General features: G+C 35.1%; 4 protein-coding genes and 1 non-coding gene across 8 annotated transcripts; 3 read left to right on the forward strand and 2 right to left on the reverse strand.

The window, feature by feature from the left end:
- Window positions 1-46: 46 nt before the first annotated feature.
- LOC105691980 (polyadenylate-binding protein-interacting protein 2B) lies at window positions 47-3,219 on the reverse strand. 2 transcript variants are annotated; one of them, XM_012410834.3, is made up of 4 exons: window positions 3,090-3,219; window positions 2,143-2,332; window positions 1,878-2,069; window positions 47-1,715 (listed from the first exon to the last, which is right to left on the reverse strand). In XM_012410834.3, the coding sequence occupies exons 2-4, from the start codon at window positions 2,311-2,313 to the stop codon at window positions 1,623-1,625; spliced, it is 456 nt and encodes a 151-aa protein (XP_012266257.1). In that variant the 5' UTR covers window positions 2,314-2,332; window positions 3,090-3,219; the 3' UTR covers window positions 47-1,622. The 2 variants fall into 2 exon arrangements, with proteins under 2 accessions (XP_012266257.1, XP_020711436.1); XM_020855777.2 differs by lacking the exon at window positions 3,090-3,219 and adding an exon at window positions 2,831-2,978.
- Window positions 3,220-3,537: 318 nt separating this feature from the next.
- On the forward strand, window positions 3,538-13,569 carry LOC105691951 (BCL2/adenovirus E1B 19 kDa protein-interacting protein 3). Of its 2 annotated transcripts, none has more exons than XM_012410792.3 (6): window positions 3,538-3,819; window positions 8,377-8,560; window positions 8,656-8,743; window positions 11,030-11,103; window positions 11,200-11,355; window positions 11,484-13,569. In XM_012410792.3, the coding sequence occupies exons 1-6, from the start codon at window positions 3,777-3,779 to the stop codon at window positions 11,533-11,535; spliced, it is 597 nt and encodes a 198-aa protein (XP_012266215.1). In that variant the 5' UTR covers window positions 3,538-3,776; the 3' UTR covers window positions 11,536-13,569. The 2 variants fall into 2 exon arrangements, with proteins under 2 accessions (XP_012266215.1, XP_012266217.1); XM_012410794.3 differs by having other exon boundaries at window positions 8,383-8,560.
- On the forward strand, window positions 7,857-7,929 carry Trnak-cuu. Its single transcript has one exon. It is a non-coding gene; the product is annotated as a tRNA-Lys (tRNA).
- On the forward strand, window positions 13,434-13,991 carry LOC105691940 (histone RNA hairpin-binding protein). Its single transcript, XM_012410775.3, has 2 exons — window positions 13,434-13,569; window positions 13,649-13,991. Exons 1-2 carry the CDS (start codon window positions 13,460-13,462, stop codon window positions 13,815-13,817), a joined length of 279 nt encoding a protein of 92 aa, XP_012266198.2. The 5' UTR covers window positions 13,434-13,459; the 3' UTR covers window positions 13,818-13,991.
- On the reverse strand, window positions 13,970-16,101 carry LOC105691938. Of its 2 annotated transcripts, none has more exons than XM_048652638.1 (4): window positions 15,842-16,101; window positions 15,111-15,766; window positions 14,757-15,036; window positions 13,970-14,672 (listed from the first exon to the last, which is right to left on the reverse strand). In XM_048652638.1, the coding sequence occupies exons 2-4, from the start codon at window positions 15,269-15,271 to the stop codon at window positions 14,187-14,189; spliced, it is 927 nt and encodes a 308-aa protein (XP_048508595.1). In that variant the 5' UTR covers window positions 15,272-15,766; window positions 15,842-16,101; the 3' UTR covers window positions 13,970-14,186. The 2 variants fall into 2 exon arrangements, with proteins under 2 accessions (XP_048508595.1, XP_048508596.1); XM_048652639.1 differs by having other exon boundaries at window positions 15,111-15,392; window positions 15,463-16,101.
- Window positions 16,102-16,113: the final 12 nt, after the last annotated feature.

The raw sequence follows: 16,113 nt of genomic DNA on the forward strand, positions 1-16,113 counted from the left end.
TTGTAGGATTAGGATAGATGACGATGTTTGAAAGATACAAAATAAGTTTGTTTTTTGATCTTTTTTTTTTTTTTCCATCTTTTATTCAGCTCTATTTTAATACGTACATTCATCTGGCAATATATTTCATTTTTTGATGCTATATTAAATGCTATAATGACGTATTAAGAAAAAAAAATTCACAATATGTGGAGTAGAAATAATCACAAATTCTCAAGCGAAAAAAAAATAACACCGATTGGCTCGACAATGAAGTACATTACTCATAGAAAATAGGAATATTGCGTATAATAATGATAAAAATAATAAAAATAATAATAATAAATGTATTCATAAGTAAAATTATATGAACTATCTCCTATGTGCCAAATATAAATAGGTAATTTCAAACTTTCTTGATAGTAAATTCGTTATCGAATTGTTTTTATTCCTCTTGTTCTTTTCAATCCTGAACACTAGAAAATCTGCTACAGATAAAATACATGCCTGAACTCATGATCGATGAATTAAAGTAGAGTATCATTATATATTTTTTTTCTCTTTTTCTTGTTTCTCGTATAAGTTTTGCGAGAGAATTTTAATCCCTCTGAAAAAATTGTTGCATTCAGCAATTTAGGTATTATTGGAGTGGTGAAATATAATCAAACAATTCAAGCGAACAGCCAACAAGAACAGCCATCTACGCCTGTATCACAATAAGATTTCTGTCGAGAGATTTTTTAGGATGACGTGGAAGATGAAATGGCTAAAAGCCAGCAATCGGTTCATCATATTAACCAATTGTGTTCTACTCGTTTCTATTCGTTGTAATTATTAAATTAACTAGGATTCAAAGAGTCCGACGACAACAATCGTCGAGATGTCTTTGTAGATCCTTTCTATAGACCTTCTAGCATATTTTTTTTGATTTTTTTTTCTCTTTTGTATTTTATTCAACCTGGTTATTTAAGTTATCAATAACGAATTTTAATCAACCAGATTAATAATAATAACACAGTAAAATGCATGACCATTAAAATATAGCTATTTAACCTCAAGTTTTCTGGATACGAATTAAAATTCTATTTTTTTTTTTTTTTTTTTTTATCGTCTTATACTTTTATTTTCTCTTTTTTTTACTGTACTTAGCTTAATTAGTTTAATTTTTTCTGTTTTCTCTATTTTATATGTGTGCCTGTGTGAAAAAAGATCTTTCTAGTAAGAGATTAGATTTATAGTAATAAAAGTCGAAACAAGAAGCAAAAGAGAAACTTTCAGGCACTATAATTATTATAACCATTTTTTCTTTGCTTTTTTAAAATAGTTTTGTGATTTTTTTTTACTTTCTTGCTATAAAAACATAAACACAGCACGCTTTTTTTTTTTTTTGTTTTTTTTCTTTACTTAATATATATTACAGAAACTGTTGTTGTTGGTAATTTCGCGTTTCACGTAACCATATCCTTCCATATCCTGTCCATTATTATCCATTCATTCGTTTCATTTGTACGACACGGTAGCTATAATGCAACATCTAACATTTTCTGGCTAAAATGACAGATTGTGGCAGATGGCGAACTCTGGGCATCTCGTGGGGCCTGTTCTTGGCTTTTGTCTGCTGTAATCGATATTAGGTAAGTCCTTTACGACGATTTAGCAGAAACCTCTGTCGGCGCACTAACTGATGTAGGTTTGAAACCTGGGACAAACTCAGCAGCGTCTGGATTCAATGTGCTCTGAAATTGTGTGAATTTTGAACAAACAGCACAGAGTACTAGAAATAACTCTATATTGCTCTTTACAATAAATTTTTTTGCTTTGTGACCTAGATTGGGCATCAAACATGCTAATCGATCCACAGAAAGTGACGGATAAAGGTCATCGTTAATTAATATTACCTGTTTTGCAAGGTCATCATGAACTCGAAGGCCGATAAGCTGTTGGCAGAGATCGGCGCCATTGTTTTCTAAAGTGCTAGTGGCCGTAGACCATGCAGCAGAATTTTGATTTCTCTGGTGCTGCCTTTCTTCTTCTAACATCGCTTCTAGACATTCTTCCATTAATTCTTCCTCTTCGAGCTGCTGAAGTACCTGGAATAGAATTATTTCTTCTATTGTAGCAACGGTTAGGCGATAAGTGATCAGTTTGGGGTAATTTGTTTACCTGTTTGTCAAACTCCTCCTCATTCTCCATCCACATGTATTCTGAGAAGTCTCCGTCTCCACCACCCTGTACGTCATTCTCAGCCTCGACACTATCCAAAAAAGAAATAACGTCGCTTTCATGGCCGTAATAGCCATTCCCTGAAGTCACAGTCGGAATCTTCATTTTCATGCCAGTTTTATTCTCAACACTATAACACATGATTGGGTTGAGAAAAAAATAACTATTACTCGTCAATCAGAACTCTGGAAAAGGTGGATTACAGATATGCAGCTATACAGTGGATGGAATGGATCTGACTGGATCGTGACACAGAATCAACTGGTACTCATTTGTATTTTGTGTGGCAATATTAGAAACTGTAAGTAAAGGAGGGGAGACGGAGCTGTAACACTCGTCTATTTGTATTCTCAATGCTGCAAAAATACGAACGAAAACGACAATGAGACTGTAAGGACGGCCGTGTAAGAATTTTCGAAAGGTTGCTGACCAATTCCAACCTTGAGTATAATAATTTCACCTCGATTTCAACCAGCACTTGGTCTGACGATAAAAATTACTATCATTAATTGCAGAGTGTAAACATTAAAATACGAGAGACGGACGATGATTATAATAATTATAAATGTGGTATGCATATGGGAATATTTCTGAAAAACGTCGAAAATTTTCAAAGAAAATGTTTTACCTGTAATTTATTGCCTAAATGGAATGGTTACTAGAAAATTTAGTACCGTTACATCTACCGATTCATATTAAAACCGAACTAAAATCGCTTGACAGCTCGATTTAAGAGCAACCATTTTTCACTGTCGTGACTCGCAGCGATCGCAGAGCTAGAAAATTTTTGTTATTCCACCAACGATTCCCACTTCAACACTGGCTATTATTCTCAAACCGATAAGAAATTTTACGTCAAATATTTAAACTAATAATTTGCCACTCACCTTTTAATCGAAATGTTGAAACGGTTTCCCGTAAAAAGATTACGATTTACGCAGTTGTATTAACTAAAATACGTGTCATAAAACACGAATTAGCGCTTTTTCTAAAGCTCTGTTCGTACGGTGCTGCCACCTAAACGATGCACAAAACCTCCCATAAATAATCTCGGCAGGTAAATGTTGGTCAAAATAATTATCGGATTAATATTTTAGATCGATCAATGATCATTTTCTTCGATTTTTCCATTTTCGAAATTTCATATTCTATTCAAATCAGCGCGTGGTGTTTTAAAACGTTTGAAAAATCACGGCCCCATCCCTCATTAAAATAGAACCATATCTGAAGAGCGTAGTATATTTATGTTAAAAGGAGCTCTCGGATTGGTTAAACCCAATCTGACGTCTCTCTGTTGACATTTTATCAAAACAAAGAACGTTCTCTGGTCTTTTGGTTCCCTCCCACTGGTGGCATTTTAAGGCAGGAATTCGCGGCGCAAGCAAGTGTGTCGCAGTTACAAAAAAAGTCATCGTCATCGTCTCCGGTTTATAAATTAGTGTTGGTGCTGTTTTCTTTTTAATTCCCTATCCTTGCAGTATAACAAAAATCTATCAGTATACGATTTACAAACAAAAATTTCCTCCCGTCAACAAGTTACTGGGCATATTAAATAATTTTGTACGCATCCGAGGATGTCGTCCACGGCAAAATTTACCTCCGACGAATTGCTGGGTGGTGAGTAAAGCTAGCTTATCTATTAATTGTTTGAAAAATTTAATGCGATGGGGAATAAGAAGAAAATATATAAATAAACAAATAATAAGATAACCTGATAAACAAGCAGCTGTCAGTGTCGATGTGAGAAATCCAGCAGCCATTTCGCTTGGGTACGTAACGCACGTAAACAAAACAAGGTACTTGAAATCGTCGAGATTTATTGTTTTTATAATTGCCCCCCATCATTAATTAATGAATAATTTTTATAAATTAATTTACTGCTCGAAGCAGCCATTTTCCAGCGTTTTATCTAGTTATTTTTCCAAAGTTGCGTTCAAACCGATCGATATTTCGTGGTACACACTCGATATTCTTTCCTACTATAGCGAGTTTTATTTTACATCGCGTCTCAAAATATGAGGAAACATCATAGAAAATAATTACATGAAACATCACCGTGTACATAATCGCAGAATATTTTCTGTTTACCTTGAAATTAAAAACCTTATCAACGTTAACACTTCGATTAGAATGTGGTAAACTCCGCCTACTTTGGATTCAACTATATATATATTTATTATTTTGCGATGTTAAAACTCCATGCCAAATTCATACACAGATACACAGGTTTATTTATCGGTTAGATTTCGCCCATGGCAAAATTAGAGATGTTTCACACGCCGAGGCTGAAATTTAAATCTAACCGCTTCGTCGTTAATTGCGTCGTCGAAATTTTTGAAATTTTGCGCCGAAATCGCTGGCGGGAAATGTACAAGCTAAAAAGTACATGTAAAAAAATACAACTGTGTTTCTGCTTTTCGATTTTGATATCCGTCCTCTTATGAGCGGGCATAAATTGAATCATTACAGTGCAAATTATCGTAACCCAGGCTATGTATATTCTAATCGTATTGTTTTAATGTCGAGGACCTTGATGTGAAGTACATCTGATTTAATGTCGCGTGATATAATTTTTCATTTCGTTTTATTTATTTTTTTATCAAGTCGTTGCTCGAGCGCTTTTTAATTCGTTTGAATTGACTCGTATTTCAATTCACGTTTATTTTATTTATACTGAAAGTCGAGCGTGAAATCGTGTTTCACATTACAACGTTCGCGTTAGTTTTGTGAAAACATAGCTTTATATGGTATCGATAAACCAGCTGTAGCTTTTCCCTCTCTGTGTTTCTTCTATCATTTTTTCTTCAATTTCCTTTTGTTGTTCCTCTGACCCTGAATCGAAGGGGTAAATAATGAAGATTTTTCCATCGTGCCAACATGAATAATAACAACAACGATTAAAACTATTGATCAGAAGTTATTGCGCCGCGTGCGACCGTTTGAATTTATGAGCTCATTGCGATCTGCCAGCGAACCTTTTTGCGGACCACTGCGTTCGCTATTATTGAAGCTTATCAACATCGCCGTTTTAAAACCATAACGAAGATGAACTTTACATTCGGCACGCATACAACGTATACACATATTCGTATTTTACATTCAAGAAATACTCCATCGACTTCCTCACACTATTAACCGATAAGATATCGAACATCGGCGCGTAGCTTATCTCGCTAAAAACTTGTATCTACTTTTCATTTCTCACAACTCCATAGTCAGCAGATATTTTTTCGAAAACTGGTTCATTCAGGGGCGGAAAAATGCCTCGTTATATAATATCCTGACTTCAAAATCAATTTCAAGTATCTATTTCACAGTAACTAGTTTTAAAGAGGCCATCGTTTTATTCCTATCTCTATTTCAGTGGCTATCGCCGACGTGGCTATATAACAAAGTTTTTGCAGCTAACTCTACAGCTGTCTTCCGACACGTGTATAACTTCCTTCATTATTTTATACAATGGTTGTTTTCGTTCTTAAATAAGGTGCCCCTTTTATCACCAAGAGGAATGCTAATGTTAATTTATTCTGATAACTACATATATACCTACCTATAATCTCCGCATTACTACCTATACACGGTTGAATAGATCCGACGTTTTAATATTGACTTTGAAACCGTGCTATCCGACACACCTTGTATATGATAAGATTTTACTAATATAAATAAAAAATAGTATCCCCCGCGAAGTATCGTACGCTACGATGTTTGTAAAACAGATTAAATATCGTCTCCGATTACCCTCGGTTTATATTGTTATAACTTTTATTTATTTATTTATTTTTTTATTATTTATTAAACCCACACGTGGATTCTGTTATTTTACTTTCTTCTTTTCGTTTTTCTTCATTCGCTACTGGCAAAATGCCCTTTCGATAGGGCGCGAGTTGGCTCGCGGTACATAAAATGGGCATTCTGCACAACCTGTTGCTGAAATCGGTTGCCCCAGACCTTATTTCAGCTCGTCGTGAGTCCTAGCAAGGTTTTACCTCGGAGACAGTATCGAATTTCTTCCTACGTCTAAGTCTGAGAAGGTCTTCAACCATAAAACTAGTTAACTCGATGCATAACGATATTGTAATTGAACCGGATCAGTGTCAGATTTCCTGCAAAAGATAAACTTCATTTACGCGAGTGGGTCAACCATCGTAATTTTTTATTCTTATATCGATGTATCATACACTGCGAACAAAACGCGATAGCATTTTTGTATAATCAGTATGATGGTAGAATTTTTTTTTACACTATGAATTATCATGCCGATAGTGTCTTCGCTTATCTCATCCGTTCAAAAATGTCTTTTCACTTTTCATTATCTTCTATGAATCAATGAGGAGAATACAGAGAAACCGTGTATGACGACGAAGTCTTTCATCTGGTTTACTTGATTGAAAAGTTTTCTGATTTTCCTTCATAAACCGTCGTTGCTGTTTTTAGTATCGCAATAGCAGCGTGGTTTTAAAGATTTCTTGTTGAAAGCAATTTTTGATTTTCCAACGATATTTTCTCTCTGATATTTTCCTTGTTTGATGTGAAATTCAACCAACTCACGTAATTTTTTCATGTTTATTTTTACCTGTTCACGTGTATAAATTATTTCACATTTTTCGATATCAAAAATATTTGATATCGTATGGTTTTGTGGTTCATAATCCACGTTTCCTGTGCTAAATTCTTTTATATCGATGTTCAAATTACTCCGGCTCATTTTATTTGTATGCGATTATGATTTTCTTTTTAAACTTGGCGCGACCGCGACTATGTCATGAATTTTTGTCGCGTTGAAGAACAAATTGAAAGGATTTTTATGACACGTTTGATCTTTTTGTTCCTATTTAACGTGCATTAAATTAATTTAGCTGATTTCAGCTGGTGGCTGTATTGCGGGTTCAGTGACTCCATGTTGAGATTGGGTTGTATAATCTTAGACCGGTTCGAGTAATTGCTCAAATTTCTGTTTCTGATGCTCTTTGAAATTTTCGGATCTTGTTACGGAAACGGATGAATCTCTTTCATTTCTAGCTCTCGCCAAAAGTCGGGGGTGAACCAAATTTTTCACTATTTTTTCAATTTGCAAAAGTTTTTCGTTTGTAGCAGTCTTTTTTCTATTAAGTTTCGACGAACTTGAAGTTTTTGTAAAATCTCAAGACACACAAATTCAGTTTGTCATGTTCAACACGGTGTTGCAATCGATTGATTTTCAACTAATTATTCCATCCGGTCGCAGCAGCGGCAGTTGAATTATTCACATCTCTTTTTTCATTTCAATTTACATAGTTCATGCGTACGTGTCTTGAAGTTGGTTACAAATAAAGGATCCTATGTGTGTAATTTTTGTGTGGGAAGAGCGAATCGAAAGATCGCCAAACAAGGCAATCTTTAATGTTTTAACAAGCTGCGTGACCTGCTTTTCTAAGATTATCGCTCTACCCAGGCGGATCCAGACTCGTACAAGATGCTCATGCAGAACGTTGTTAGGGGTCCAGAAATCGGATATCAAATTTATCACTGGACGCGACTAAATATACGTTTATATTGTGGCTCCGAGTGATGAATGCGCAACAATTTATTATATGACTTTTTTCATTTCCTTATTAAGTAGGGAATTGGAGATGAAAACATTTCACTGTCAAGGTGACTATATCTTCTCAACTGCCCGGCTAGCTCAGTCGGTAGAGCATGAGACTCTTAATCTCAGGGTCGTGGGTTCGAGCCCCACGTTGGGCGATTTACCTTTTGCTCTTTCTCCTACTATTTTTCACGAGGTATAGATTCTAAAAAAATTACATCGAATTGCGTTCTTTCTTTCGTGCTCAAATTGAATTACAATCATTAGAAGCCATGATATGCAAAATTCTGCAATAAGATATTCACAAGTTTTCTACGCATCAAGTTACATTATGCAGCTTCTTCGTTCCTTTTACGATCATCACTTTTACAGCGTCCAAAATATCGAATCGAATGTATTTTCATAAATTTTAACCGACGTAGTACGCGCACGGTACTATTATTAACATTCAATCACTCTCGTCTGGCATGGTCCGTCATTGACCTCTTACACGTACAGCGTAGAGATATATTTGTCCTTGAACTTGACTCATCGTTGAATAACATATAAATTACGCTTTGTATCAAACTGTATTCATACGAATAGTTTTTCGCTTATTTTTTGAGGTGCAGAGTCGTGGGTCGAACTCAATCCGGTACCTGCGGATAGAGTAACTCCGTTACCATTCAGCAGCAGCGGTGGAGGCAGCGAAGAATATCTTCGACTATTGAGGGAGGCACAAAGAGACTCGACACAATCGTCCGCGAGGCATTCGTTGGCATCCTCCAGGAGGGATACTCCCAGGGATAGGTGAGCGATTTTGCTTTCTGCTGGAATAAAGATCGGCTACATGAAATTTCTTCATTTAATTCTTTGTCCCTACGTTTTTTTTCTGTTTTCTTCAGCCCGAAGAGTCCGCCGAACAGTCCAAATACAGAATTATCAACCGAAGACGAATTTAAAGGAGTTTATATCAACTATAGTTGTAACAAGGTAGGATATATGTAGTGGTAAAGTTTGATTAATTCTGAGATGTATAATTCATTAAGATTGCACAAAGGAGTTCAATTTGCTTAATTGCTTCGGTGCTTTAATGTTCGACGAACGCTTAGGAGCCACGATATCAAGAACAGACGGAAGAAAACAGAAAAAAAAATAAATTATTTGAACAGTCCATTCGCTTGACAGGGTCAACAAATTTGAAAGATTGCCCATATGCTATACACAGCTGATTCTTAGACCAAGTCATAGGTAGATGAGTGGATGGTTCAGCACTTTTTCCTTTGTAGTAGCGTGAATAATGTCGCGTTTTAAATACGCGTGTGCTCTTCAGAATTCACACATGTACGATAGTTATACACTTGAAGATTTTAACCGTGTGTCTGCCCGTATACATTACATGACGTTCAACTCCGTGGTAACGGGCACGTATCAAGGCCGCCAAGAGTGTCTGGTTATAGCGAGTAGCAATCTCTCCTTGGCAACTCGCATCTTCTTTATAAGAACATATCACTTGAATAAAACATCTCGTGAAATTTAAGAAATTTACGTTATTCGTATCAATGCGAAATTTCGATAAACTCCCAAAAATCAGACGTTAAAAAATACGCTTCGGAAGATGTATATTTGTTTTTGTGCCCTCTTTTCCCTCTCTTTCTTTCGGTTCTTCGACTGTACGTTTTCGTTTTCTGCTGAAAAAAAAGTAGTAAAAAACGCGCCAACGAATGCAGAGGCTTGAATTAAAGATGAAAATTCGTTTTGCAGCAAAGCAGCTTCGTCACCTGAAATATATTTGTACAAGCTGAACGTTTTAATGACTCAGTTCACACGTTTATATCAACAAAAGATTGAACAGTGGCCAACGGTGGAAGGGATCCGACAGCGTTTTAAAAATGTGTCAAAAAAATGATTTGCAAATTTTTACTGCATACAAAACTGATGAGTGATATGAACTCTTAGTCGCGGAGACAACTTGTGTATATTGAACACAAGAAGAAGAGGATAAGACAGAAAGAGATATAATTGGACAGATAAACGAGCAGTGGTTGCAATTTTTTGACGATTGAGATATGCGACAATATCAGATAACTGAAGATGTCCTCGCGACCTATGACTCGGAGGGAATTATATGATTGTATATTTTCATTATCTACTTTTTGGTTTTTCCTTTCGTTTTTAATTTCTTTAGGCTTTGTGTTTTTAGGCTGCGGAAATGTCCGTTTTAACTTAAAACCGACTGATTCGCATTGATGTTTTCAAAATCTTGCAACAGCGAATTTCAACGGCTGATTTATGGAGTCTGATATTTATAGAAACGGACGTTACAATTTCCGCTTTTTATACCTAGTATTCGTGTAGGATGATTCTGAATTCAAAATTGCACAGAAATAACGTTAGATATCTGGAACGAATCGGTAAACAACCGGGGTTAAAAATCTCGGCATGCATTCTACCAAATACATACATATGTACATGTAGCGGATACAATTATTATTAGCTGCGATGCAGATCCAATTCAAGTTTAGATTCTGCGTAGAATTAATTGTATATCATCTTTGTCTTTGACGATTCATATTCCTCCTCTGGTCTCCTTTCTTCTCCCTTGAAAAGATAAAACAATAATATTTTATCATCGTGCAGCGTCACGAATTATCAACCTCTAACTATGCATTATAATATCTAAATATAATTTTATATATCTTATGCGATTCGCAACAAATCCACAATGGAAATTGTCAATGAACTTCAAAACGATCATTATTTATTTTTTTTCCCCCCGATTGATCAGTAGGTTTTGTCCCTCTCGTTTCGTAACGTTCTCATCTAAGCGATCTATGCTGCGTCATCGATTAGCCGCGTGAATCATGTTTGATCAACAACAACAATGACAACAATAAGAAATAACTAACCACAGAATATTCCTGTACCTTATGTAATTCGGATAAATAAATTATTTGGAGACGGATGTGAATACAGAAAATATAAAAAAATAAGGGAAACAAGATAAAGAATGAAACAAAACCGCGAGTACGTGGTGTGCCCGTTATTTTTAATTCTATACTACAGATTACAAAGAAGCGTTGAAATGCATGCACGTATGCTAACACTTTGATAAGAATACTCATCAGCAGACGTCGCTTTGTAATGATACAACATTGTCTTTACTACGTCGTGAAGAGGAGAGTAACTCCTCGTCATTCGATTTCAATTCGGTCGTTTCGTTTGCTCCGATTTGTTTCTGTACTATTTTTCATTTTTTTATTTTTTTTTATTTTTCAGGATGGAGAACTGACAGACAAAAGTAGCGACTGGATTTATGAATGGAGTTCTCGTCCTGACCAGGCACCACCAAAGTAAGAATTCTATTTCAAAATTGATGCACGCTGGTCGCAAAAAATCATCGAAACAAGCAAAAAAAACGAGGGTGACTGACATCTCTTTATTCGCAGGGACTGGAAATTCAGGCACCCTCTTGGCGTGACAAAGAGGAAAACATACAGCATCCGAACAGCTAAAGTTGGAAAAAATGGGCTTTTTTCTAAAGAAGTTCTCTACACATTATTTCTGACTAATTTCTTGTCATTGCTCATCGGAACTGGGTTTGGGTAAGAAACTAATTGATTAATTAATTAGTGAAGATCGTAAATTACTGTGTAATTATTTTATTATTGTTATATTGTATATTTTTTAATATTTATCTACAACCAAAATTTTATAACTTGTTTCATATTAGTGTCTGGCTGACTAGACGAGGACTGATGGTGCCCCGCATAACTATTGAGTGAAACATTACAAAAAGATCGAATAACAGAATGGTGGGAAAGGTATCGATAGTTCACTATGAATACTGCGATATGAATATTGTTAGTTTGAATTTTTTCGGAAAGAACCTTTTAAAAAGCTGGAAAATGGGACGCAAGAAAGACTGATATGCTGGGAGGCAATAATATGCCTAAACACACAAAAAAACGAAAGATTAAAGAAAAAACCGATTTATAGTTATTTAATAAAAACAAACTATTCGCATTATATTAATTATAAATAATACTGCAGTTTAAAGATAAAAAAAAACTAATAATCATATAATTTTATAATTCTTTTCAATAATATCTATGAAATATAACAAATTATTAGCAAATTCATTTTAGAACTATAAAACAAAAGGTCAAAAAAACATCACGTATAGTACTTGTAGACAATAGTTCGTTAGTTGTGGAGAGAAAAATGAAAGAAAAAAAAAACCTGTCCATTTTATACAATTTCTAATATGTTTTTATCTACTATAGATTATAAAAAAAACGGAAAAAAGTAGCTTTGAATAGTATTTATAACTTACTGAATATTAAAATAAGTATTAAGGGCTCGTACATTTATTTAGTGTAGATATATTCCATGTGAGCTTAGTAGAGAATTATGGAAAAATGAAAAAAAATAAGACTAAACTACGTCATATCGTGCTGTTAGTGGAAGGATATAAATACTGTAAAGGTATCAAAATTTGATTTAATCATTTTCTTGGTGTCTTAGAGATGAACGAAATTTGATTATTTCTAAATAGTAATGGGTATATTTCTCGCTCACATGGGGATCAGGTGAGGTGTTTCAGAAATAGAAATTTATTATAGGGAATTGATGAATTATTATTATCAATTACGGTTAACTCGTGATCAAATAATCGTAAAGATTATTCGGTCATGAGTCTTCGAATCACTACAAATTTTGAGAGGATTTGGACTTTTTTTTTTTTTCTGTTCCCTTCGAAAGTACATATTCCAAAGAAATTTCAATGATACCGTTTCAATGTAACTTGAAACAGAAACCCGTTATCTTTAGATTATGAATACATTTAAAGATAACTGAGACTATTCGTTCTGTGTCAGAGGGACGGTATTTGAATTTTATAGAGAATCCTCGTTTGCAGGAAAATTATGATAATATTCATCCTCTATTCCGAAGCAATAAATATCTATTTCGCCTACTATGATCAATAATTCCGAATCGTACGCGCATGGTTCTTTATTTATTACTGTTTTCTCTGGTTAACTGAAATGTTTGGAATTGTACTAATAATCAAGTAATTCAGTTGTATTTTCTTCCTTCTTTTTTCTTTTCTCTCTTTTATAAAGTTGAAAAATTAAGATAAATTGTACATTTGTTTACGAAATGTTAGGATTATTTTAATACGTGTTCCAATTAATATGATTGAAAAGAAATACATGTTTAATTGTTTGTAATTGCTACGAAATAAATTTTTGTAAATTCTTGAAAAATTATCCTTACTTCTCTTCACGACGATTGTTGTTAAGCTTGTATTCAACTACCTCTACCCTCATATCCAACATTGAACATCCATGAATTCAGACTCAGACGTTGCTTGCGTGCGACAGAAGTAGCGCTACTGTATTGTAGACGAGCGGGTGTTTATAACCTCAAATCTCAGTTCCCACTCAACCCATTCGAAATAGGTATTTTTTTTCTATACCTGCGAATTAAACTTCTCGTATTATGCTCCGGGTCAAGTACGTTTCGTCTACCTACAAACGACGTACGATGATCATTCCTCATAGAGCAGTGTAGATTCAAAACCACTGAAATCGCAAACAGCCATTAGAGGCTGGAAAGTTTCGCCACCTGTGAAAACTGAACTCTCCCAAAATAAGGTGTCAGTTGGTAGACGCTGAACCCTTCACACCATTTTCACTCCATACCATGCACGAAACCATGGAAACTGATCCCGCTACTCTTGCACGAAGACAAAAAGATATAGACTATGGCAAAAATACCATAGCATACGACAGATACATCCAAATGGTACCTAAGTGAGTGAATTTCATCAAATAATTTCTCCACCAAATTTCTTCAACTTATTCCTGAAATATGCTTCTCCTTTTGTTTCAGAAAAGAGCGCACCAAAGAGCATCCCACTACACCACCTAAGGATGTTAAATATAGCAGAAGAGGATGGGACGGGATGGTGAGGTTGTGGCGAAAGCAGCTTCATGCTTGGGACCCCGTCGATGAGAGTAGCACCAGTGCTGTTGAAGAAAGTGGTGCATCTGCTAAGTAATAAACTTGTTCCTCGCTGTACTCGTTCAGCAAAAATCAATTTATTTTTATTTCCTTCAATCGTCAGTTGGCTTAAGTTAGAGATGTACTGCGGAAACCTTGAGAGAACTCATTGCATTTGTTACTTAGTTAATTAAATAAACAAACAGTGAATTTGTTTTCTTATGCGTAAAAACTCATTTATTTTCATATTTTCGTGTAAAAAAAAGTTTTTCCTAGTGCATATACTTAAATTTTACAATACGTACATGATAAATATGTGTAATTATGAGGTCTAAGACTCTAAAAACTATTTGAGTCAAAATACAACGGAGAAGATAATTATTATTAACATTTGCCAAAATGGTGGATTGGTGTGTTATATTAAGTATTATTTATTGTTAAGTAATCTAATAATATTGTCCAGTTTTTCGTTGGTTTTAAAACTTATCGCATCTATCTTTTGGGTCAATCGTTTCTCCATGTCCGTCAATCTATTATCGATGTAGTTCTTGAAATCAGACCTATGAAGATCCTTAGAATCCCCAATATTATCACAATCATCGCTTCGAGTTTTTTCATGGTCTCTCCTAGTTGATAAATGTTTTTGTTTTGTCGAGTCTATATTCATAGACACAAAGTTTTGAAGGAATGAGTCCAAAACTGGTTTCTCACAATCTCCTGAAGGTACAGCTTTTTCCATAATCTCTTTTGCCCAGTTTGATGGTTTTTCTATTGGCCTAGTTCTACTTTGTAGCATCTCTCCTATCGCATGATAATCAAACGGTTCCCTCTTATTTATTGGTGTTGGTTGAGCAAGACACAGTCTTATTCCATACAACCACATAGCTGATCCTGGACTTTTCAGCCTGGCAAACTGCAACATGTTGAGAAAAAATGTTGAATTCCCTATGTCAATTAATTTTATTTGTCTCAATGAAATAATGCACAATTACATTACCTTGATACCCACTTCAGGTGTGGGAGGTATGAAAGATATGTCAGCAAAGTACACAGCGCTATTTTCAAACTCGTCAATGAATTCTGGATGTGAAGTACTAACATACTCCCCAAACTGTTTATAAAATTCAATAAGAGATGCTTCTGATACAATGGCAATTCTTGCAATTTTCTGTCCATTCTTTAGCTTGATATCAATGGTGCACGGTTCTTTTTTTTCATTGGTTTCTCCCTCCAGTCTGATGCACGTTTCCAAGGATACAACATCCTCAAGATTTGCCCTGTGAGAATCATAAGATCTTAATAAATTTAATCGTTAGCTTAGAGGGTAGAAATCCAATCAACGAGCAGTTACCTTTTAGGTGAAGTATCAATGTCAGATGTAGAAATAGTATTATGGAGTAATCTGTCATTTACAATTTTCCAATTTGTAACAATTTCTATGTCTTCGTTCTTAACATCGTCATATTCTCCCGAGTCAGAATTAGGTTCATTTTTGACAGTGGAGACTGCCATTATTGGTAAAAAAAAAAATAAGCTAACTTCTATCAATACACGTTTTTTGACACAGGGTTGAGAACATGGGTCTCCAGATCAGTCCAGTCAGAGTTACACTTTGCAATACTTTGATTCGTGGCTATACAGAATATGGTTATGTACGATTCGACAGCTGCGTATAAATGATGAATGCGAGGAAATAAATATACCATAAGAAATTAGCCCTCCTCTTTGTCAACCCACGTGATTAATGACATATCACATGCTGCATTTTTTGCTGCTGCCAATATAGTAGTTTGCACCTGCACTAACTATTTACCACTATCTACTGAGGCCACGAAATTTTGACAGCAACTCTTTTATACGTCTCCAACTACATCATCCCGTTCTGTCAGAGGTTTCATTCACCTCGTCATTAGATGAATGATTTTACATTTTTTAAAATGACTTGACAGTTTTTTCGCTGATTCTATTCTAAGTATATACGTCATCGATCCGTGGCGGTTGAAGTGTCTGAAAATTAAGAGGGAATGATTTTCTCCTCACAATAGAGTGGATTTTTGGTGTGTTGTATTGTAAAACTGTTACGTAAGATTGAAGAATGCCGGCCTAGTTACACTGGTGCCTGGAAAAAATACTAGAAGAAAACCAATGTCAAAGGGATCCAATTTGTCAATACCTCTGTCGGTCCCTAATGAATTCTGAACTGTAAAAATGAACATTAGGATTAGTTTTTGATAAAATTTCAGTCTAGCGCTTCATCAATCAATGACGTTTTGGAGGGTTAACAGACTAGTACGCCCTCTCATCCCGGTGAGTCGATTCTTCCCTCTCTCTTTTCCTTGGACCCTCCTTTCGTG

Source organism: Athalia rosae, chromosome 3, assembly GCF_917208135.1.
Source record: "Athalia rosae chromosome 3, iyAthRosa1.1, whole genome shotgun sequence".
NCBI lineage: Eukaryota > Metazoa > Arthropoda > Insecta > Hymenoptera > Athaliidae > Athalia > Athalia rosae.